The sequence below is a fragment of the Eurypyga helias genome, unplaced genomic scaffold, assembly GCF_000690775.1.
Source record: "Eurypyga helias isolate BGI_N326 unplaced genomic scaffold, ASM69077v1 scaffold11308, whole genome shotgun sequence".
In the NCBI taxonomy this organism is placed as follows: Eukaryota; Metazoa; Chordata; class Aves; order Eurypygiformes; family Eurypygidae; genus Eurypyga; species Eurypyga helias.
Genome location: NW_010265018.1, coordinates 1 through 24,710, shown reverse-complemented (window position 1 = coordinate 24,710; position 24,710 = coordinate 1). Strand labels below are relative to the sequence as shown.

Below are 24,710 nucleotides of genomic sequence, written 5' to 3'. Positions count from 1 at the left end.
AGCTGGTCTCTGACGTAGAGAGCAAACCCCCTCCACATATCTCTTTCCTGAAGAGCCTGTACTCATGAAGTAAAAGCAAAGACAAAACTTTTACTCTGTGGTAGGCACAGCACCACCCATAGCACCTGGCTGTAGGGAGCACAACGTTCTGCGCAGAGCTTCGCCGGCACAGGTGGGTGCCGCCTTAGGCTTACCTTGTGTTTGCTAATGGGCTGTGCACAGTGGAAAGTGGCAAATGGAGACAATTGTAATTTCTTCACAAAATTCCTCTTACTAACAAGGGTCTGAATCATCCTGTTGTAAAGCTTCGATAAGAGAAAATGGGCAAGGACCTGTTATGGGGGTTTATCAGCCTTTGCGAAGGTGCCTTCAGTGTTGTTTTGCTTTTTTATGGAGTTGGGTAGAGAAAGTAGATTAACATTGAGACTCCAATCTCTGTGCTCAGTAAAAGCCTTTATCTGGCTCTTTGACAGTGTTATGACATGACAGGCTTGTCAGAAGAGGGGAGTAAAGGTTGGGAGGTGGTAAATTCTGCCACAGCCATGGCAGAGCTCATCAGCGTTCTGATTGCAAGCAGGTACTTGAAGGTGTCCCGCTGAGGTTTACTGCTGTCCAAATACTGGAGTCCTCAGTGCTTTGCAGGACTAGATCCTTGCACTGCCTACTAACTGGCAATGATACTGCATTGCACTTAAAAAATACCTTTTCTAAAAATTGTTTGTTGAAATGTGAGATGATTTTAATGTTGCAAAACCACTCAAGTGGTGGAGGTAGATTGTTGATCAGTGCTTATCCTATGCAAATGTAAACATCAAGTGTATAAAAACAGGTGCTGTTATTGTGCATTTTCAGTCACCATTACAGCAGAAAGAATTGGTAGGTGTTTGATGTACTTTCAAGTTTTGTTTGTAATGTTTTAAGTGTGCCAGGCCTGGAAATGTCATTCAGGTCGGCTACCTTGTATTGAAAAGATCAGTCACTTGTATTAGTATGTGCTTGGACTTAAAACCTTACATATTTCCTCTTGTTTATTATTAGGTATAAGCAATTGAGGACGACACTACTAGCTGCCCGAAGATGGAAAACAACATAACTACTATCTCTCGTGAAGAGCTAGAAGAACTAAGAGAAGCATTCAGTAAAATAGGTTTGTTTCAAATAAGAAAATAATAAGGATGCCATTAATGTTGCAAAGTCATGTAGCATTTGTGGAAGAAATCTTTCTCAATCACTTAGTTTTGATAGGGCTGTGTTTTCCTTTTATGTTGACAGTAATATCTAAGAAAATAAGGGGTTTATGTAAACATTCTTATTTTCAATGAAACTATATGTTTTTATTAATTTCTTTTAACTTCAGTAAAAAAAATGATACATTTTCTTACTGGGAAGAAGTAACTAGTATTATTTGTGCCATTGTATATGCAGCATGATAAGTCTCAACGTTAATTATTGATCTCCTTAAATATGAAAAATCTGATTGAACTTCAATTGTTAAATATGTTTTTATGTTAGATTACTGATTACTTGCATGCTTTGGTGAGCTAGTAATTTCTCTTTAGTTTATTGGGTCAGATTTTACTTTAAGCTAAAACCAGAGAATATTTGATCTTGCTTTTGTAGCTAGCACATGTTAATAAATAACTGTACAACTTTGTATGCTTGACAGGATGTTTGCAGATTAATCAGAGAGTAAACAAAAAGGGTGAGAAGTTATATAGCAACTAACCCTTATTTCCAGACTGCAGTACTTTGTGAATGTTAATGTCCTCATCTGCTTTATTTCTTCCTTGCTGCATTTCTGAGGATGTGATGTTTAACTGCAGCTCAGCAAATCAAACGAACATGTTGGTAGTAATTTTAAAGTGTGAGAGCATGGTCGCTTTAGGCAAGAAGTCTTAAATACTAGGAGTCTCTAGCTCAGTAAAGAGACTGTTGGAAAGCTGTATGGTAGATATCTCTTAACTGTGTGTAGTATGGAATAGGTAAAGAGGGCATTCTTCAGTTTCTGTCAGTACAGGTATCATGTGATGCCCAGTAAATTCTAGACATCTTTCTGCGCACAGATTGGCATAAGGTGAAAGTACAAAGGGTATTTTTATGATTGCTGCTGTGTTATTCATAACGAGTAACACAAATTATACTAAATTTTTATTATTTTATTTTTATGTGATACAGCCATTCATTTCTTTCCACGATTGTGGAGCTATACCATACCTCTTGTTGTACAAAGCATTCTAATACTTTGCTGCACACGGACATTCCTGACGTGGTCTTGGGATCCAAGTGTAAGTGAAGGTGGCAGTACAGATTGCTCCCAACAGAGCTAGTTAGGTTAAGGAAGGTCACCTTTAATAAACAGGTACAGATCATCCCAGATTTATTCTTCATACGTAAGCCTAACCACATCAGAAGTTTTGAAGAACAGAAAATGTGTATGAGATGCTAGGATAAGAAACAAAATGCTTTCAGGCAGAGTTCTTGTGTAAATAGTTTTTCTTGTGTAAGTGTGCTTTTCTAATGACAACTTGCATCAGATTGGAGTTTACTGATGGCAAATGGTATAATATCGACAGCAAGAATATAATGATTGATCTCCCTTTCATTTGAAGATTTATATATAATTTTGCTGGGAGTCCTAAGAAAAGTGTAAACTTTGCTATTTACAAATTCGCCATCTTGTTATAGCTGTGCTTTGGGATTATAAGATAGTTCTTGAGAAAATACATAAAATGATGGCACAGCTCCAAGCCGGTTGTGCCTCTATTCAACACGTATTCCTTCATGCTTGCTTATCTATGTCAGAAGAAGAAATACTTGTCTCCTAGAACTGGATTTCTTACACATACTTATTCTTAATAGTTACTATACTCTGTTCTTTCCATAAGTAAAAAACCAACTTGTGCTTTCATTTACAGATATTGACAACAGCGGATACGTCAGTGATTATGAGCTTCAAGACCTGTTTAAAGAAGCAAGTCTGCCCTTGCCCGGTTATAAAGTCCGGGAGATTGTAGAAAAAATCATTGCGGTGACGGATAGCAATAAGGACGGGAGAATCAACTTCGAAGAATTTGTCTCTGTATGACATTCCTTTTGGATGTTTCTCTGCTGTCTGCTATCTGTTGAGAACTAGGATAGAAAACTGAATTATGTGGTACAACTAGTACTATTTTGATACAAGTAACTAATTTTTTTGAGAATGGGAAAGTTTTCTGTGACAATTCACAATATCATCTGTAATTACTTTTCAGTCTTTGTATTTCCTTCTCCCATTCAATTTAGTAGCTCTTATTTGAGCAGCATGTGAGAGCACAGTAGTTTGAATCAATCCTACTTTCTATTTCTTCAAGGATGAGGAGATGGACTGTATTTTTTTAGGAACTGTTGGGTCAGCCCTTGTCCTGGCAAGAGAATAGATAATTGGATATCAGTCTCTGAATTAGTTTAGTGATAAACTAATGCTTGCACTACTATGCTCAATCTCTGTACTGAAGACTTTCTTATTGGGAGTGAATTACAGTTTTTCACTTTTAGTGAACAAATTTGAAAGATGTAGACTTTCTTTGCTGTAGATCATTCCCTAGTGTACTGTCTTTAAGAGAAACACGCTTTTCAGGCAGTTGGGTTTTGTACGTATTTGGGGATGATTAGTTTTTGCTTTGAATTTAGAGTGCTGCTGCTAACTGTAGCAGGCTGCTTGTAGAACTTTTTACTCATCTTTCTTTGCAAGTTTCTAATGCAGTGGTTCGTAGGTGAAATGCAAATATTTGCATCCAGGAATTGAACTGCATCTGTTACTTTTACTCATTGGTAGTTTTGAAAATTCTGCAGTGGTTTGGCAAATCTAGGACGTATCAGTCGATCCAATGTGGCATACATTGCAGGCAGGTGGAAAATGGTATCGGCTTGCTTAAGGGTATGTGTAACTGTCCCGTAGTATCCTTTTACTGTAAAGCATATGATGAAGTAAGTGGAAGAAATAAGCTGCCATCATTGAAAAATGTGTATATCTTTAGTTATTTTCTTCATTTTACCAAAGTCGCTGTGGGAAAAATGTGTTGATTATTGATATCTACTTTTTTAGATAGCATGTCTTAATAGGTAGCACTTGAGGTACTCACTGAGGAAATAGTATTTTAGATATCCAGTATGCAAGTTTCACAAAGGGATTTAAACTAATTTTACCCATACAGTAAATTTTTATCAGAACAGAAGTCAGTGTAAACTGACCTTAGGGTACTTACATGAGTTAACAGTTATTTGAAGGTATGATCAATCACAAAACGCTTGCTTTTTTTTTTTTTTTTTTTTTTAATGCCAGATAATTCAGGAATTAAAAAGTAAAGATGTTAGCAAATCTTTCCGGAAATCAATAAACAAAAAGCAAGGTATTACAGCAATTGGAGGAACATCAGCAATATCCAGCGAGGGGACACAGCACTCCTATTCAGGTAAGAAATAATTAAACACGAGCAAATTTTTGTGTGGAGGAAGAGTCTTCAAATTTGCAGTACAGATGAAAAAAAAAAGGAAAAAATTGCTGTTGAAAGCAAGTTAACACGGAGAAAGCATGTGGAGGTGGACAAGATAAGCATGGGTGGTCTTTTATTAAAATGTGGGTTCTTCAGTTGTTGCTAGTTTCATGCTGCACTTGTTAATTTAGGCATCTTTGTGAGAGTAAAGAATGAAAACAAGCTCTGACAGCGTGGGGGGTGGGGCAGAATAAACGGCCTCTGGCGTATTTCTAGTAATGCTGGTCAAGTTTTTGGCTTCATTACATGCTAATCTACTCTTATTTCTATATTCAAATCAAAATGAACCCCCATTTTAATTTCTACAATGTTAACTAAAAGGAAAAAAAGGCAAACTACATATCCTTCGTGGATGGAAGGGCCTCCTCGGCTGTCTCTGTGCCGTCACAGAGTTGTTCGTTCCCATATGATTATCACATTGCTGTTAATTTTTGGTCAGTTTCTACCTTCTGCTGCCGCATGTCTGAAGTTGGTAATTGTGCCTAATTGCATTGCAGCTCCTGGTCAGCCTGTTAGCCACCACCTTCTAGGATCATACCGCAACAAGCGACATTGCGGCTTTTTTGATTGACTCGGGTCTGGGCTTTGCTGTGGTTCTAGCAGTGTGTTAAGATCTTACATATGAGGAAGACTCTTCAGTTAGCTAAAGGTGGTGATACCTTGTCTCTCGATATTATCTGTGTAGCACCAGCTGCACTTGGTATATCTCCAAGGCAGGGGATATGTTCTAACTCAAAGGACGCCTGTAGAGGGTACACCATCAGAGCTAATTGTTTAGACTCCCTTTCATTTTTGGTGGAGAGAAGCAGATGTCCCTAGAGTGCCATCTCCCCTGGCATCATCAGCCATCTAGTTTATGATGAGATGGAGTGTGCAAGAGAATTTCATGTTTCTTCCCACTGACAATGAAAAAAGTGTAAGGAGTCAGATGTAGGCATCTGTCTTGTATGCTTCTTGAGGTAACTGAGGTGAATACCACCTGTACTATGTGGGAATTTGGATACTGATACTTGATTGACTGGTGTCCTAATAAGCTTTCTTAAGTATATAGCAATAAATTCTGCACTAAATACGCAAGGGAATTTAAAACTGAGGTACTAAACTTCTTAGGTTTCTCAAAGCCAATTACAGTACAGTAACCCAGATGATAGTTTCAAAAATACTGCCAGTCTCTGAAGTCCTAACAAAAGGCAGAATGAAATGCTGCATTTTAAACCAAGGGTGTATAGACTGAGATGTTTTGTGTTTCGGATCACAATTTTCCATCGTTTTGTTACAATTGCTGAGAGACTGAATTGGAAGTCAGCCATGATGATATGTCGCTATGATTTTTCTTGTCCTTCAGAAAATGACCAGATGTTCAGAGGGTACAGTAGGAGAAAGATCACTCTATACTTGCAATTTTTTTCTTTCTTTTCCACTGGTCTGATTTTTTCCATAACTGGCCCCTGTGAAACTAAGGGGTTTTGTTGCAGAGGAACCTCTTTGACCCACATCTCATATTCAGTAGTATGTATTCATGGAAATTATAATAGATTATTTTAATGCTGTTTTTCTTTTCAGAGGAAGAAAAAGTTGCTTTTGTTAATTGGATAAATAAAGCTCTACAAGATGACCCAGACTGTAAGCACCTCCTACCTATGAACCCATCAGATGCCAGTCTTTTTAAATCCCTTGCAGATGGTGTCCTTCTTTGGTGAGTCCAGGGCTGTAAGAAAGAAAATAAATTAATCACAAAGGTTAAATTCTGATCTCAGTGACATGAATTGGAAAACTTCTGGCAGGCTTTAACATCAAAATTTCACTTTTAAGTTTTTCAGCTGATGTATATGATGGGGAAAATCTTCTTGCCCATAGAAATGTTATTTTTAACAAATTTTTTGTGTGACTGTGTCTATATTATAGAAGTGATTTTCCACTGCAGACCTGTAATTATACATGTCAGATATGTACAGGCTGTTTATAAAGGAGATAATTACGCAGTTCATATATAGCTGAAATAATAAGAAAACTTGGCTATTTCAAATATTTTAAATTACGAAATGTAGTTACTAAATTATAGGATGGGAGGAACAAAAATCTGAACTAAATCCATGGCAAAACAGAGAGCATACAATAGGTCCCTTAGCTTTAGTCTGCTGTAACTTTCTGGTTAGTTAAAGTACATTAATAGTACTTATTCAGACACCATGGTAACCAGGTCTGTTAGTACTGATGTGAATTAGTCTTTGAGACCCCTGTAGATGCAAGATACTATAGAAATGCATTGTGGAAATATATTGAGTATATTACGAAGATTTTCACTAAAGACTATTTAACTGACTTTATTTTACAGTTTTAATCTTCTGAACTTTTTTTGACAGCACAGACATGCTCTGTTTTTTAAGTATAAAACCCAGTCACTCAAGTTTTCTTATAGTTACATACTATCTTGGAGTTTCTGGATGAATGTGCAATTATTTAACAGGGGGAGATTTGGAGAATGAGGTGGTCTGTTTCTTGATCTCATCAGAAATATTTATAGCTAGTTTAAAGTGTTAGAACTTTATAATCAAATAATGTATTTTCTAGGAAATTAAAATCTGAATAAACTCTGACTTTTGTTCTTCAGCAAAATGATCAACTTTTCACAACCAGATACAATTGATGAAAGGGCTGTTAATAAGAAGAAACTCACTCCTTTCACTATATCTGTAAGTATTGCACAGATAGGAACTTGCCACAAATAAAGTAAAATATTTTTCTATAGCTTTATTTTAATGACAGGTCTCCTGGTGGAGAAAAGATAAGGAGGTCCTATGTATTAAAAAATGTCAAAGCATGAAATTGTATTTTCTAATAAACTCTGTGGAGTTACCCTGTTTCTTAAATTATTTACAAGAAAACTTGTGTTTTTCATGCTTTCCTTAGTTCTTTTCCTATTTGCTGTTCTTGTTTTGTTTTACTAAGTTCCAGAATAAAAGAATTTTAGACTTCTGAGTGGATGATAAGGTTGTATTTTAGCAATGCAGAAAGTAACTGCACATCTGTATAGTAGGATTTTCCACAGTGGAGAGCAACTTGGCCAGATGATGTGAAACCCTATTTTTAATTGTGTATGCAGTCATGAAAATATTTGGGGGAAACAGTTTTTAAGACCTCAGTTGGGTTATAAGAAAACAGGTCTGGAAGATCCATAAGTTACCAGTCTAATGAGGTGGGGAAAAAAAGTCCTGATTAGAACCCTCAGTTAATTGGCAGACTTTTCAGGCTGTGACATTAAAATGTGAAAAGTTAAAACATACAATGTTCCAAATCCTCCAAGTGGGTTTTGTAATCTCTGCTTGTTTAAAGAAGATCTGTCAGCAAAGATGATACTACATGTGTTTATGCTGTCTCTGTACATAGTCAAAATATGACACGAGAAAATAGGGAATAATATTTATTGGAGCTGCCAGGTATTTATTCTTGGAATGCTTCATCTGTGACAAACACTAGCTTTACTTTCATTTACTTGGATGTTGAATTGCCATGATTTTCTTATGCTGTCTGCTTAATTACAGTTGAACAGTTGCTTGAATAAATTGCCAGCCTGAATAAGGTCTGAGGTGGGATGACAGTAATGTTACTAGCCACCTGCACAGGGCAGAATTCCATAGGAGCGCGTTTGTCCACAGAGTCAAGCCCCTAATGTTTTGAGCTACAAAAAAATATTTTTATTAGAGTAGTCCTCAGTGATCCAAGCTGCAGGAGATTGTCCAGTTTTTTGGTGGGCCCATATTAAACACTGTCAATGATGTTTTCTATTGTATTTTGATAAGATATGTTGTGGTTCACAAAAGATTTCCAGAGTGCAGTTTTTTCTACTGGGAGTAATTGCACTAAGGCATTATTCTTACAACTTCTGAAACTTACAAAATCAAATATGAACAAATTTACTAAGAATTACATAAATTTGTTAAACAATGATATTTCAAATAGGAAAACCTAAACCTGGCTCTGAACTCGGCATCTGCTATTGGCTGTACGGTTGTCAATATTGGATCACAAGATTTGCAAGAAGGAAAACCACACTTGGTATTGGGACTCTTGTGGCAGATCATTAAAGTTGGTCTCTTTGCTGATATTGAGATCTCCAGAAACGAAGGTAGGATGAATGCCAGATATAGCAACATCAGCCATTTGGAACTGAGACCACAATAGCAATGATTTCAGCATTCTTTCAAACTTGCTTTTAGCTCTAATTGCCTTGCTAAGTGAAGGAGAAGAACTAGATCAGTTAATGAAGCTTTCCCCAGAGGAGCTCTTGCTACGCTGGGTGAACTACCATCTGGCCAATGCAGGGTGGCAGAAAATCAGTAACTTCAGCCAAGACATTAAGGTATGTGGTTGTCTCTGGTAACTGAACATAATGGAATTTAAACACACTATGCATAGAAACAAATGAGTCAGATCAGAAGTATTTAGAGAAATACTAGTCATCTGCTGCTTCTAGCTATAGGTTCATCCCATATTTTTCAACACTGAAAGACCATTGTTTTGATCTCTTGTGTCCTGTTCAGTTGCTCTTCCCATGTATTACCACATGACAGGGCAAAGCAAACATTTCTGGCAAACTCCTGTTCAGAGAAGTTCTAATGTTCTGAGATTATCAGCAGACTTCCATAGGACAATTTGCACTGCCTTATTAACTACATTTTTCCTGTCCATCCTTCCCTACTCCTGGGTCTGCAGAAACCCATCTTCTCTTTCTTTTGTTGGTTTAAAGAAGTGTAGTCTCTAAATCTCCTCCCAGTGCCTATTTTCTGCTGGTGATTGCCCTTTGTACCCTGCATTCTATGGAAGATTAGGAAACCTCTTGAAGATAGTACAGTTTTCAGAGTGCCGTCTGGAGTAGCTACTGATCCATGATCCAAGGAGACAGCAGCAGCCCTCAGTCACTGGGGCTTGCTGGTATGCCAATTTACTGATACAAAGGGACTGAAAGTATTGCTGGTTCTTTGAGGCAGATGGCAAATCTCCATAATACTTCTCTCTTCTTCAGTCCTTCTGCATAAGGTATGCTGAGTGTTATAGTAACTCCAGTTGAAGAGAGTAAAACACAACTTTTTAAGACTGAAAGGAAGGGAGGAAGATTCCCTAAGGTGATAAGACCTCTTTAGAAGAAAAATGTGTCATTAATTGCTACTTAGATCTTTTCAAGTGCTGCACAAGAAAGCTGGTATTAAAGCAAACTTTTACCTAGGGTTTTATATGAAAACTGCTACTATGGTAAAAATATTACATGCTATTTAAGAGAAGTATTACATACGTCTAAAACTAGCAGGTTTTTATTTCATTTTACTAGTTTCTTAGTGGGGAGTATATTCACTGAAATTAGAGTGCCATAATTTTGACTTCTGTGGCTTTTGAATTTTGGAGTATAAGAACAGTAAATGGCTATGAAAGGCTACATATTTGGTGGCATTTTTTTAATATTTTTTAATACTTGGTTTAGGATTCAAGAGCATACTATCATCTGTTAAATCAGATTACACCCAAAGGAGATGATCATGATGAGTTGCCTGTGAAAATTGACTTTTCAGGATTTCATGTAAGTACTTAAAGTGTTAAAATAGACTAGAATTACCCAAGAACTCTATGTATGTATCCAACATCCAGGTTACTAGGCTGTGCCAGAATCATCTTTTGTTTTGTAAAGGATACAGAAGCTCAGGCAGATTCCTTAAATGTCACAAAAACTTAAATATTACAACATCCTGCTCAGTTCTACTCACCTGGCATCTAGAAAAGGAAAAAGAGTAGGCTTCTGAACCTTCCTCAAATAACATCCAGAAATAACATGTGACCCCTTCCAATAACCAGCAGGAAATGAAAGAGTGGCATCCATCAAGCTTAAAGTTGTAAAGGGATAGAGGGTCTAAAACCAGCCTAGGTAAATGTGAAAGCCCTTTTCTCTAAAGGGCTACATAATGCTCATTGGAAGGATTATTCTGAGAATGCGTTTGATAAAAAATTGAACTGCCTGCCTCAGATACAGATACCTGTATATCAATCAGAACCTTAAGTAGAATCTTGATACTCATTTACGTAATGAAAACCCACAAGCAAAATTATGTTTGCTTACAAGCTTCAGTTCTCTCGTCATGAAGAGAATTCTGTTTTGTTTAGGTTTGTCTTGTGGGGGGGGGGGGGGGGGGGGGCAGTGCAGGGAATGAGAAGGATAGTAGTTAATTTTTACAAGTAATGTCCTACAGTTTGTATGATTATGTTCTGTAAGGGATTATAAACCAGTATTAACAACATATAACAACTTGTTCTAGAGCAAGTTTCTGATTGAGTGTACCAATGCTGAATTACTGACTTCAATTCTAACAGCAATTCATAGAATCATGGAATGGTTTGGGTTGGAAGGGACCTTAAAGATCGTCTAGTTCCAACCCCCCTGCCATGGGCAGGGACACCTTCCGCTAGACCAGGTTGCTCAAAGCCACATCCAGCCTGGCCTTGAAGACATCCAGGGATGAGGCATCCACAGTTTCTCTGGACAACCTGTCCCAGTGCCTCACCACCCTTTCCGGGAAGAATTTCTTCCTGAGAAAGAAATTCAATTACCAACTCATTTCCTTGTGAATAGTAACTTAGTGTTATGAAGATTAGAGGCAAAAACTACATGCTACGCAGTTTTCAACACTGACATACTCTATGTACATTAATAATAAAACAAACAACACATAGGTTACCAATTTAAGATGATTCGGAGTCAGAAAGGAAATGGAGGTAATGAAATATCACGTTCTGAAGCATTCAAACTCCTTCTGAGGGTTTTAGGCATCACCTGTAATGACTGTGCTTAGGAATACCAATTTAAAGCAGTGATGGTGAACCTTTGGCGCATGTTGCAGAATACACAGTGTGAGAATCAACAGCCTGGAAATGGAAATACAGCCATTATACCTCTGGCTGCTACTGCTGTTGCTGTGATTTGTGAGGAATGCTGTGCAGGCAGCCACAGAACACAGTGACAAAGGAATTGGAAGGAAGATGGCAGAGGGGAAATCGGGCACTGGGGGAATGAGTGAGGAACTGACATGGGTCATGTAGAGATTTGCCAAACTGATGATTCAGTAAAGAATGGAAACATGCTAGTATTCATTACAAATTTTTTTTTTCTTTTAGGATAAAAATGACTTGAGGAGGGCTGAATACATGCTCCAGCAGGCAGATAAATTGGGCTGCAGACAGTTTGTAACTCCAGCTGATGTGGTTGCAGGCAACCCTAAACTCAATTTGGCTTTTGTTGCAAATCTCTTTAACACATATCCAGCCCTACATAAGCCTGACAATTCATCTTATGATCTCAATTTATTAGAAGGTACTCAACTTACTACGCATACAGGAGACAAGCATATTAGTGATTTCTATTTAAGTATTCCTTCTAGGTTGTGATATAGGATCCCTGTGTGATGGTGCCTGCATTAACACCAGCATATAGAGCTTTCTCAATAGCTTTCAGTATAAGCTTTAGTAGAACTCCTTGTTACTGTGAATATTGTTTACTTGTTTTAATGTGACCAAAGGCTATTTGTGAATAACCTTCTATCATTCATTTGCGGGAGCAGAATCTGTCTTTTTACTCCCTTTCCAGTGTCCTGTGCTTCTCTCCCTTCTGTCTGTATTTTAGCTAATGCATAAGTTGTAGCTTTCCCTAATTTGCAGAGCTATAGTATGCAACTGTAATAGCCTTTTAAAGTATTTTTCACATATTGTGTTTATATATGTGTGTGTACTGGTTTGTTGCCTTTTAAAACAGGAAACATGAAAAAAGTCTGTATCAGCAACCTATATTAATCTATTGCATCACCAGCCTAGCATATCAGCAAATTTGGACTTTAACTGTACACTTCAGATCCCTAATGCTGGAGATTAAAGGGATAATTGGTAGCAATCTTTGGGTGTTGCCCTTTCTGTGGACCAGCTAATGCAGGATAATAAAATGGCTCGTGCCAGTGTATTTCACAGTTGTTCACTGATCTCAAAGGAATGGGGAGAATCAGGGGTGCCGCACTCAGGAGAATCATCAGCAATGTTCACACATTCCTCTGTACTGCCTACTCCTGCCTTCCTCTTACTGTTCCTATCATGTTTCCTTTCCATCTAGGTGAGTCCATCTTCCTTTGCTCCTCTTTTTTTCATAATTTGTCTGCTCTGCTGCTTCCCTGTTTCGCAAATCTTGTATCCTTCAGACCTCTCCTGTTTCAGGCTTCCTGCTCTTCTAGATTCAGCTGGGTGCCAGCTGTGGTAGAGGTATTGGAGCACAGGAGGTAGGCTTCCCTTTTCAGCTGTGGTATCCCTAGTCACTGCAGTCCCTGCTATCCAGGACAAATGATTGAAGGAAAGGCCTGCTTTTCCTCTGCTGCAATTTTGTTAGAAATATATGCTCTTGGAAGTGTAAACAGGAGCTGTGTGGTGGTGGAATATGTTCAGCTCAGCTTCTCTGTTCTGAACATAAAGTTGCAGGTGGATTCAAAATACTGAAAACATGGTCAAATGTAGAAGAGTGTTCATTGGCATGGCAAAAACCAGCTGAGCTACTTTCTGAACTTTCCTAAAATATTAAGATGAGATCCAAGTCTTAGCTAAAACAGTTTGTAAAAAGTTATAATCACCTGAGTGCTACGTTATGATTTTGTAATGATAAATATTGGCCGAATTTAACTGTTTGTAGTGTGTATTTTAGAGATGGATAATCATGCCAATGTTATCTGTTCAAAAGGAAGTAGAAAACTCTCCTTTGCCCCCAGATAACAACTCCTGTGGTGTCATGTAGATCTAAGTCATCAAAATAGTTATTTCAGCCAAAAGATGATGATGTTAATATGCGGGTTTTCCTGTTGATTTGTTTTATTTTTCCGTAAAATCCTGTGTTTTTACTGATGTTTTCTCAAGGTAGTGTTATATAAAATGACATTAATTTCTTTATAGTATCATCATGGATTTTCTGTTGAAATCTGACTCATATCTTATAATGCTTTCCTATTTTGCTTCATGAAATGCAGATTTGACCCCTCCTAATGTAGGTACTGTATTTAGTACTTTTCTGTACTCCATAAAAGTGTTTATTTTGCAATTTTTCTTTTTTTTTCCTCTAGTGTTTTAATCCTCTTTCCTTTACTGATTGATTTTTGCATTGTTCCTGTATTTCTCTATTACTTTAATATGCCGACATAAGCAAAAGGGAAGAAAAACAACCCCACAGGTCTAACATGATGCATATAAAATGAGGGCAGGACTTGCAGTAAGTCAAATGCTATATAGTTCTTTGTGGGTTTAACCAGTAGGGGCCTTCCATGAACCAAGATGTAAAGCTCTAGGCACATGTGGGTGAGTAGAGCTCTCTTGAAATCTTCATTTTTCTGCATTAGATTCCATATTTTTGGTTTTTACACGCAAGTGTGGCTGTTCTCTTTGGTTTAAGACAATGAACACTGTATAAATTGACATCTGTTCTGATAATGCTCTAGAAGTTTTGGTGGTGTGTATAGCGAGATCATATCCCTCAGGTGTACTGACATAGAAAAATGAAGGTTTGATATTATGTGGGGGGAGTCCTGACCTCAGCCAATGCACAGCCTGTAACTGGGTGTTGCCCTGAGGAATTTCTCACTTGTGGGGAAGGCAGCAGAGTTTGGAGCTTTAAGTCTCACAGAGAGCTGAATTCTTGGGTGGAGGAAGAGGAGGGACTTCTGTCCACCCACGTTTCCTCCAGTGTGGATGTCCTCTGCTGCTGTTGCTTAGTCCACTGGAAGCCTTCAAGGCTGTAAACATGAGAGGGTTAACTACTCCCACTCAGGCCAGCTGAACTTAAGGTGCACATTGCATCCTGAGCTCTGTTGTGCTTCAGAGGGAATAGTAGGTATTTGGAGCTCTTTGGATTCTTGACCCCATCCCTATGGCTACTCCTCACTCAGTTCCACAGTATAATGATCTCAGAGCAAGAGATGGCAATAAATATAAAGGACACTACCAAATTTGCTCCTCTCTCTTTTGTGTAGCTCTGCCCCCTTTCTGCAGTTTTCCATTGATTTTGGCTATCTGCTGCACCACTCAGCAGAAGATATGCTCCTGATAGGATCACAAGGTATATGTTAAATAAGAGAATGGAAAGAAAAAAATTGGTCAGTTCTCAGCCATCTGGAAAACTTACGAATGTTTGTGTTGCATGATAAAGCAATTTGTTTAGAGTGGCATATTAAATATAGTGTGCTGGGTTTAGTTCCTGGGTTCCCACTGTCCAAAAGGGTGCTGCCTAACTTGCATGCTCTTGCTCCTGCTTGGGTACTTTGGATTCTTTCACCAGTGTTAAGCATGCATTTTAAAATTCTCAGTCTGAGTGCAGCTGCTGAGTATGTTTTTGTAGCGATGCTTTCTTTAGTAAGAATTCATTAAATAATCTTGTTACTGTCTTTGCAATGGACAAGAAGTCTTAAAACCAATTTGCAGTCAATATTTTAGGTACTGCAAAGCAACTCAAAGCTCAGTAAGCCTAAAAACTTCAAAAAGAAAAAAGCAGAAAAGGAGTTGCTTCAAAATAAGTTAAAAACACCCTCTTAAGTTACTCTTTATAAACTTAATTTATACATCATGCTTATATTGTATGTTGTTATGGAAAAACACTGATATTTTTATAACTGTCATAAAATGTGATTCTTTGTCTTTTAAATTTCTCTGTGAAAAGAAATATGTGAAACAAAGCTGGCTGCCTGAAGACCTTGCAGAATAGTATTTTTCTTTGTTTCAGTATCTATTCATCAGTGCCATTTAGTAATTTTTACAAGTAAATCTTTGAAACAAATACTAGTTTGAATTGCATATGAAAGACCTCATGATTTAGAAAGAAAATACAGCAGTAGAATGAATATCATCTGTTTCATAATGATTGGAAAGGAGAGTAACTGGTAAGCTGGCTGAAACCCTTCAAAATTTATTCTGTTGGAAAATGTCAATTACAGCTGAAATTTTTGAATTTAAATTTTTGATAAATATGTTTTGAAGTCCGGAGCTTTTTATATAAGAAGGGAAGAGACCTAGATAAAAATTGTAACCTCTGTCTAAAAATCAATGTTACGACATAGGTTTGCCTCATGGAAAAATCATATTAAAGAAGAGGTCTTTCTATTCTGTTGATAAATGCATGTTTATACAGTAGCTTCATTTTGTGAAACATGCACTGTTCTGTAGTGAGCGTAGAAATGTAGTACTGACCAAGACAGCGTTCATGCTACATAAACCTCATTGGACAAGCACGGTACCATTATCTTCTAAGGAACAAATGAAAAGAGCAAAGAAAAGTCTTACTCAGATTTTTGTGTTTCAGTCCTGAGAAATCGGTTCTTTTATTGTTTAGGGAGGTTTTCTCCCTCCCGATGTCCTTTCTGTTTGCTTAACTGCCCAAGGGAGGAAAGCAATGTGGTTATTTGCAAGCTCACATACTCAGGCTAAATATTTTCTTAAATGCTCCTCTTTGATGCAAGAGAAAACAGCACTGACTCACATGCAGTTTGCCACAGACACATTGTTAAAGTTTAGGTAATGCTGTATGTAAAAAAATTAATGTGTTACTGTAAATCTATAGAGAAAGAGCGCACGTGCAGGAGCTCCTGATCCAACTACATAGAAACAATCCAAGTCAGGAAAGTGAAGGGGTGTTTTTTTCCTACTGAATTTTCTGCGTCTCTCATAAGCAGAGGTGCTAGTTAAAACTGCAAGAATAGCTAGCCGCCTTGGCAGTATGAACAGCTTCGCAAATTTAAGCAATACAGTACTGCCTTGCTGAATCTCCAGTGTTAAAACTAAAAAAGTGGGGCCTGTTGCTTTTAATATAAAAGTAAATCACCGTTTAATACTGGCAACCTGTGTGGAGAGTAGTAGAGCTGTATTTTCTGGAGTTTGAGATTGCAATAAGCATATTAGTACTAACTTTTAACAAAAATATGCTCTTTCAAACATTTAAAATACTGTTGAATGCAATTTCCACAGATTTTGGGTTTAGGAAATTATTATTAATCATCACTATTTTCTCTGTCATATATTAATTATCTAAACCGATAACCAACAAACTGTCTATTTATGTTTCTTCAAATTATATTTACACAGAAAAATGTAGTCTGATAATACTCCCTGCAGTGCCTCTGGCCTTGTGCCTGGAACTGAGGGACTGAATTTGATAGGATCGCCTTGACTTATTGCCAGTAGAGACTACTGTTAGGGAAACGATTAACTTTTTTTTTTTTTTTTTTTGAGGGGAGAGGAGGTTTATGTCCATTTAAACATAGGTTGTTGAAGTGTTTTCTCCAAGTAATTTACATAGAATTACATTTGTCACCGTAGGAGAAAGTAAGGAAGAAAGGACTTTCAGAAACTGGATGAATTCACTGGGTGTAAGCCCGTATGTTAATCATTTATACAGGTAAGGCTTTTTAAGAAAACACTGACTTGATTTCCCTTGGATGAGAGGGGAAGAAGAAAAGGAAGTTGTATTTCTACTAGAACAGTGATTTCCACACAGTTTGATAGGAACTTCAAAAGTGGTCTGTAGAACTGCATTAAGCACTGACTCATGCTCCACTAGTGATCTAGAAATACTAGAAAACCTAAAAAGTTTTGATGTGCTCCCCTTGCTCACTTGTACTTTGAATTATATTTTTTAAAGTTGAGGTAATTGTAATTTTTTTTTTTTTTTTAGCAAAATACATCTGTAGCTGCAAATAAAGCATGAGTATTTAACATTTTGGGAAGTTCTGCGGAAACTAAAACTAGATCAATAAATGAAAACTCTTTAGCTAGATGTTTTTTCTATGCCTACCCTATGAAAGCAATTACTTAAAGCTGGTAAAAACAGTGGCTGTGCTTACTTAACTGAGATTTGTGAAAATAATTAAATTATATATCCAGTTTAATGGAAATAATTGTGGAAATCAAGCATTAGGATGTAGGCCAGTTACTCCACAGAATGTCCTAATTTTTAATTTATATGACTGTAGTTTTTCAGCAACCTAATTACACTTTGACAAGTCTCAACTACTTTTCATATTCACAATGAAAATGTTCTCTTGTACTTAAAGACACTGTTTTACTCTGGTTTAGTGACCTCTCTGATGCTTTAATAATCTTCCAATTGTATGATATGACTCGTGTGCCGGTTGAGTGGAACCACGTCAACAAGCCTCCTTTTCCATTACTGGGTGCTAATATGAAAAAGGTGGGTGGATGCTCTGTAATACAGTCCAGTTTCACTGTCTCCTGTTGTGCTCTTTGTAGGAATCTGGATTGTCTAGATTTGCGTGCTACTGAGACAGTCCTGGCAAAAAAAAAAAAAAAAAATCTTCCAGTAACTATCCCAAGGCATAAAGAGCAGTTAGAGCTGCCACAGTTTAATTTCTATTTGTGGACACCTTTTGCAGTATTTAATTTATGGTCAAATTAGGGTATATAAATAAAGGGTTTGTGTGTGACACAGCTGTCATTGCCCGATTCTCTTACGTTGTGAGGTGTTTCCTCACAGAGCAGTCTTAACATACTACCAGGAGAATTTATGCAAGACTTGCAGGATCCAAGCTTTCAGTTAATTTTGGGATAATTACGAAGCCAGAAATGTGGAGGGGGAAAAAAGAAAAAATTACTGTTTAAGAACAACACATTTCAGTATTTTTCCAAATTCATTTTGGTGTAAGTATATATTAATTCATTGACTTTAGCGGACTTTGGTTTTCTCAAGTTTGAAGAAAGATTATTATTGGACTCCTGCATATTTGCATTTATAGTGAATACCTTGTTGTTTTAATCACAGTGTAGAAAGGCTAAAATTTTTTCTGTAGCTCCAAGTCTCACCATAGGTAACAGTAAGCCCAAGTAATTCAACATACACATAGATTATAGGTCTGTATTACAGAAGTATCAAGGTGTTTTCATTATTTGCACACAACTTATTTTTAGATTGAGAATTGCAATTATGCAGTAGAACTTGGGAAGACAAAAGCCAAATTCTCACTGGTTGGTATTGCTGGACACGATCTAAATGAGGGGAATCCAACTCTAACTTTGGCCTTGGTGTGGCAGCTGATGAGGAGGTAAGTTAGGCACAGTACATGATAGATGTGTGTATATATATATGTATCTGTGTATATGTCTGTGTCTGTATATCAAGGCGAATTAAAGCTAGTGTTCAGGTCACCCTACAAGTAGAGTGCCATCTCTAAATATCCTTCTCCAAGTTAAACTTTTACGTGTTTCTTGTAACTTTACATACCGTGTAGTGATTGAAACTACCACATGTATGCATCTGTTTATAGGGGCCTTTAAAACCTTATATACTAAAAACTGTGATTAAAATCATAAATCCTGCACCAGGTGAAACAAGCACAGTGTATTTCATGTTGATTTCATGTATCTTTCCGTAAGCAGAGTAACTTAAATATGTGTAAATTAAAAAAAAAAGAAAAAAAAGAAAGGAAGAGGTGATGTATACTATAGAAGTTTAAAATGGGAAGCAATTTTTAGGCCACCACAGCTCTAGCAATGTAACTAATAAAATCAAAATCTTCCTAGTGCACTGAGCGGGGGGGGGAAATTCAATTAAGAGTATTGTATTGAAAATACCTTCCACAAGTTCATTTTCTTACACCTACCCCAGAACAATCAGATTTCTGTTTCTTAGACTGTTGTGATTCAGGTGGCTTTGATGGTAGGGAGCCATTTAAGCTTATAAAGTAAAATTAGATTGTGCTGAGTAAAACAAGTATATGTAGAAAATGTAACAGTGAATATTATGAGTTTGGGGATGTCGTTCTACTCTTGCAATAACCGAAAAAGTGATTCACAGTACTGGAGTTCATGAGGTGAGGGTACCTTGTGAAGATGAGTACTTGGCATTGTTACTGCACTGAAGCAATATTTTGCTTTTGCTTGTAGCTTGGTATTGTTAGGAGAGATGAGTTCTCCCACTTACTTTAACTCAGTCTCTTATTTTCTTTAATAAAGGTATACTTTGAATGTACTGTCAGACCTTGGAGAGGGGGAAAAAGTCAATGATGAAATTGTTATTAAGTGGGTGAATCAGACACTTGCAAAAGCAAGTAAGAAAACTTCAATTACAAGTTTCAAGGTAATCAAATTAAATACTTCTTTCCACATATAATCAGACCTGGGTTTTTTAACCTGATCTGTTAGTTTGGCTGAAACATTGGGTCTTCCATCAGCTACCATCATAATTGCATAAGGAAATATTTCTGACAGTCTGTGAAAAGTATTTTACAAGTCTGTTAGTAAGAAACAAAAAGAAATTGTAATTGCCACTTTAAGACTCAAAACACAACACATACACACACAAAATTTCAACACCACCATTTTTAATAGCCGTTGGTCCAAAAGATTTACTGGTGCACGACCGAGCCAGGAGAGGGAGCCCAAGTGAACCAGCGACATCTCGTCCTCGTTGGCACTGCTGATGTGCACCGGTCCTGCACTAAACAGGAGCTTTTCCGATTCAGCAAATATGAACAAACTGGTAACAGAAGCTTTCCTTTCGTATTTTACAAGTGTTAAACTCACGTCAGGTGTGTCACGCTACATGAATCTCATTCTTTAGAAATGGTAATAACTGCACTTGCAGGCAAATACGACTGTTTCGGAGTATGCAATGAAACTGTGTAAGACTTGCCTGTGGTTCACAACAGCAACATAAGAACAAATATTTGAGCTTGCTGTTATTAAATTGAATTAGGTAAGTACTAGGCAAAAGGTAGTGTCAAATAATTTTATAGAACAAAATATTTAATTTTTCATCTAGCAGATAACTTAGGCCTTCATCTTCCTAAAAGGGTTTGCTGCTTCTCTTACTTCTACATAAACAGTAATGATAGTGGTACAAGTGAGTAGAGAGCACAAAGATAATCTGCCCCAGCATCTTGCTTTTGGTATGCCTGTGGTGTTTGGGGGGCATTGGGCCTGCTTTTAAGGCTTGATGGTAGACCAATAAAGATAAGGAGCTACTGACAGGAAATGGCATTATTCAGCATACCTTTTTTACCAGTGATTTTTGACAATATTCATGTCTCTCACAATTTGAATTTTTGTGTGTATTTGGGGTTACTGCCAGTTGCGTAGCCGAGAAAGATTGTTTACTGTGGACTATTTATATTGTGTCCCTGATACTTATTGTGGACTCTGAAAGCCAAGTTCTATTGAATTGCCATTAGTTGAAACAATAAAAATGACAAAGGTGTGGTCAAATCTCCAAATCTCTTGGAGAGATTCTGTGCATTCAGTGTCTTCAAGCAGATTTATGTACTATTTTTTAAATGTATAATTAATATGGTGGCTGTATAGGAGTTCACTGAATTTGAAATCATAGTTCTGACCTGGTGCAAAGGCAGCATGTCACGTGGCTTACGTGCTGCTCAGCACGAGCCCCTGCAGGAACAGAGCCAGCCTCACTGGCTGTTTGACATCATCAGCTGCTTATCTGCCTTAACAGTTGGGAAGAAATAATTGCAGCAATAGCACTTGCTGTTTTAAAAATAGAAAACACATGGCCATGTACTAAATGCAAAATACAGACTGCTTGTACTAGCTCAGAATACCATTCGAGTTGAAAAGTAGTAAGAAGAATGAGCCATAACCTACTGCAGAAGAGAGTTCCATTACAAGAGAAGGAGAAAAATAAAAGTAGTTGGGAATGTAAGTACCACTTCCTTCCTTAGAGAAGGAGGGGAATTTATTATTAAATAAATTAAAACCATTGTGTAATAACAGCAGTTTCAACACAGAGTGTGAACCATATCATTTTTGATTGCGGAAAAGAACAGTAAACCTCATAAAAGGGGGAAGAAACCCTTTGTGCAATGAAGTAACAAAACACTGCTAGCTTTCAGTAGGTATGTAAGATGTAGTGTAGGGGTTGTTCTCATTGTGAAGATAAAATAATCAAAGCAAATGTCTTACACTGACCTTTGAGTCTTTTCTTTTAGGACAAATCGATTAGCACTAGTTTACCTGTCCTAGATTTAATAGATGCCATTGCACCTAAAGCAGTTCGTCCAGAAATGGTCAAGAGAGAAGATCTTTCTTACCAAGACAAGTTGAATAATGCGAAGTAAGTTTTAAATGAAGGCTGTTTTCCTAAAGTGCAAGAAATGCATGAATTCATGGTGTAAAGAATGATTTACTGATTTGTAAACAGATTACACTAATGTTAGTTGATTTGTTTCAAATATATTATAAATTCTAATATTCTAGAGCTATTTTTCTATTTAAAGTATGAACTTAAATTTACAGCTGATACGACCTGCCATCACTCCACTGCAATTATTAATGATTAGTAGCCTGCTATAATACATTTTGGTTTTGACAAAAATAAATGCTTTGATAACCAGTCGCAAAACATCTGCCAATGCACTTGCTAATACATGCTTTCTTGACAGTAAGGTCCATTTTCTCATAGAGTGTAAATACCGACTGAGCAGGCGCATCCTGCCATTAAAATCCGTTGTTCTTGCCGTGAATCTTGGCACACTAGTAGCTGCAAGGAAACTAACAATATTTATTTTCCCTTGTTTTCCAAGGTATGCCATTTCAGTTGCTCGAAAAATCGGTGCTCGTATATATGCTCTCCCAGATGATCTGGTGGAAGTGAAGCCAAAAATGGTGATGACAGTGTTTGCATGCTTGATGGGAAGAGGACTGAACAAAGTAAAATAATGAAGAGGTGTAACCTAACTTTCTGCCATGTTAAGCATCATGAATGCCTGACAGTTTACAGAGTTCTGAAGCTTAGTATAAAACAAGAAAATTTGTATGCACACTCATTAATTAATTTTAATAATGTGTTTATATTAGTTAAAATCGTATTCAATCTCATAACACATTATTTATGGGTAACACTGGTTTCAGTACGTTTGTTACCAAATTAACATCACAGATTTGTATTGCTTTAAAAAAAAAGCAGCGCACCGTATCAGTCAAGCTGCTTCTTACTAGTTTCCATAGCGCTGCAAGAATCTGCAGTTTTGCATATGTTATTGCAGGATCTGTTGTGAAACGTTGTTTGATTTTTTTTTAAATTTTTTTTTTTTGGTGGGTGTTACATGTAGTCATACAAGTCTCAAGGTGCATTCCAATCCCATTATATTTCTCTTAACTGCACAAAAGTTGTCATCCTTGCCTTATTCCTTGGGAGTTTTAACTTCTGTTGAAGCCAGTGAGAGTCTTGCCACTGAGAGACTTCAGTGAGAGCAAGTGAAGACCTGTGATAATGTCTGGAAACTAATGAATATTGATAAAGCTGATTAAACTTTTTTTGTGAGAATAATCATTAAATGTATGTAGTAGTTTTGTTGTGTTACTGAGCCGGAGCTTTTATGGTCTGTGTCTGGAAAAAACCCCAGCAAACAGTAAGCAGAAATCTGATCATGTCGTTATTCAGTCTGCATTAGCTTTTGCAGTTGGACTTCAACATGGGATTTTTTTCATAATATATTGTATAAGAAAACAATAAAGAGCTGGGTAGTCCAGTTTGGGGTTTCACATGAATGTACTGCATTTCCTTACAGATTGCTCCTTTGATTTTTTTTTTTCCAAAAATGTGTATCATGTGCAGAGGTTTTGTCTAGGAAGACTGGTGCATTGTCTGAATGATATGAGGTCCATAATTATTTTCTTACTAATTTTAAAGTAAGGCCTTTCTCTGCAGCTGTAAATTTTCACCAAACATACTAGAGCTGGGCACTTAACAAAGTTATTACCAGAGCCAAACAAGTAAGACAACTAAATAAAAATGAATTTTTTTTTAAGTATGAAGCTGGTACGTTCTCAGCTCTTGAAAACAGTCCCAAGTATGGCAAAAACCAAGAATCATGAAGACTGAACAGTTGGACTGAGCTTTATATATTCAGTGTATGTATCCTGGACAACATTGTAACAGAAACAAGATGCATTCATTTAGTCTCTATTACATAGGGGATACTGGGAGTTGAGAGAATTAAGTGCTTGGACTTAGATCCCTTTGTTTCTGTTTACTGGTTTGTATTGTCTGGAGAAGAATAAATTATTAATATTTGATAGTTAACTTGGTTTCTATTCCCAGTTCCAAATGACAACTGAGTGTTGTACAGAATTTGAGCTCTTTGCCCTGATTCTGAAGTTGAATCAGTTGTATGTCCTCATTCAAGACAGGCTAAATTGAGGCTTACTTCATCTCTATATGGCCAGAGTGAATGATTGCTGAGTGCCTGGGTTGGTAAATAATGTGAGGGTTAATGTTTACTGTTGTGTGAACTATTGCTGTAGTCGTTTGTTCCCTTTAGGGAGAAACCTGTTACAATTATGTGCCTCGTTATTATAGGTCCAGAATTCCTTTAAACTTCATTTGATTATGGTGTAATGGGCTTTCAGGGCAACCAGCTCGTGCTTCTCAGCATAAAGTTGAACATAGAATCCTAGACTGGTTTGGGTTGGAAGGGACCTCAAAGATCATCCAGTTCCAACCCCCCTGCCATGGGCAGGGACACCTTCCACCAGACCAGGTTGCTCCAAGCCTCATCCAGCCTGGCCCTGAAGACATACAAGCCAAGAGCTACATGTTAACGGATAAGTGAGAGCTAACACGTTCTGGAAAGCCTTGTTTTCTCAGAATCATGTTTGGTTTAGAGGGCAAGTGTTACCCAAACAAGATCTTTCTAAAGGATGTTCAGAATGGCGAGTTGGATTCGCTCACCTTGCGCTCACCTTACAGCTCAGCTGCCATCAGTAGGGCTGTGAGCTCCGGCTCCGTGCCTTCGCGTGCCTCAACACACCACGGAACCTCGTGCCTCACGCTAGCCTAACGCACAGAAGATGCGTTTGTGGCTCGTGTAACACGCACGCGTGGGTTTGAAGTTCAAGGATGAAATGGCACGTGCCATAAGTATGGAAAAGGGAGACGCGTGATTTCTAATAGCATTCGCAGAGAAGGTGGTTGAGCAGGCAGCTGGACATGAGTGCCCGAGGCAGTACTCGGGGCGGGCCGGCTTGCTGCGGGGCAGGCAGGAGCGGGGACAGTCACGCCTTGGGGCCGTGCTGCCCTATGTGCTCCCGCTGCCTCAGCGCGTGCCGGAACGACGCGCTCTCGCAGCTCCGGCCGCGCACCCCCGAGCGCTGGCGGGA

The 24,710-nt window shown here is 37.7% G+C and overlaps 1 protein-coding gene across 1 annotated transcript; it reads left to right on the top strand.

The window, feature by feature from the left end:
* The first annotated feature begins 1,045 nt into the window (after positions 1-1,045).
* Positions 1,046-22,268, top strand: PLS1 (plastin 1). The gene is made up of 15 exons (XM_010156580.1): positions 1,046-1,147; positions 2,916-3,079; positions 4,322-4,451; positions 6,096-6,228; positions 7,144-7,225; positions 8,493-8,658; positions 8,750-8,892; positions 10,009-10,104; positions 11,691-11,886; positions 16,902-16,980; positions 17,658-17,772; positions 18,507-18,640; positions 19,551-19,674; positions 21,539-21,663; positions 22,133-22,268. The coding sequence occupies exons 1-15, from the start codon at positions 1,078-1,080 to the stop codon at positions 22,266-22,268; spliced, it is 1,893 nt and encodes a 630-aa protein (XP_010154882.1). The 5' UTR covers positions 1,046-1,077.
* The last annotated feature ends 2,442 nt before the right edge of the window (positions 22,269-24,710 follow it).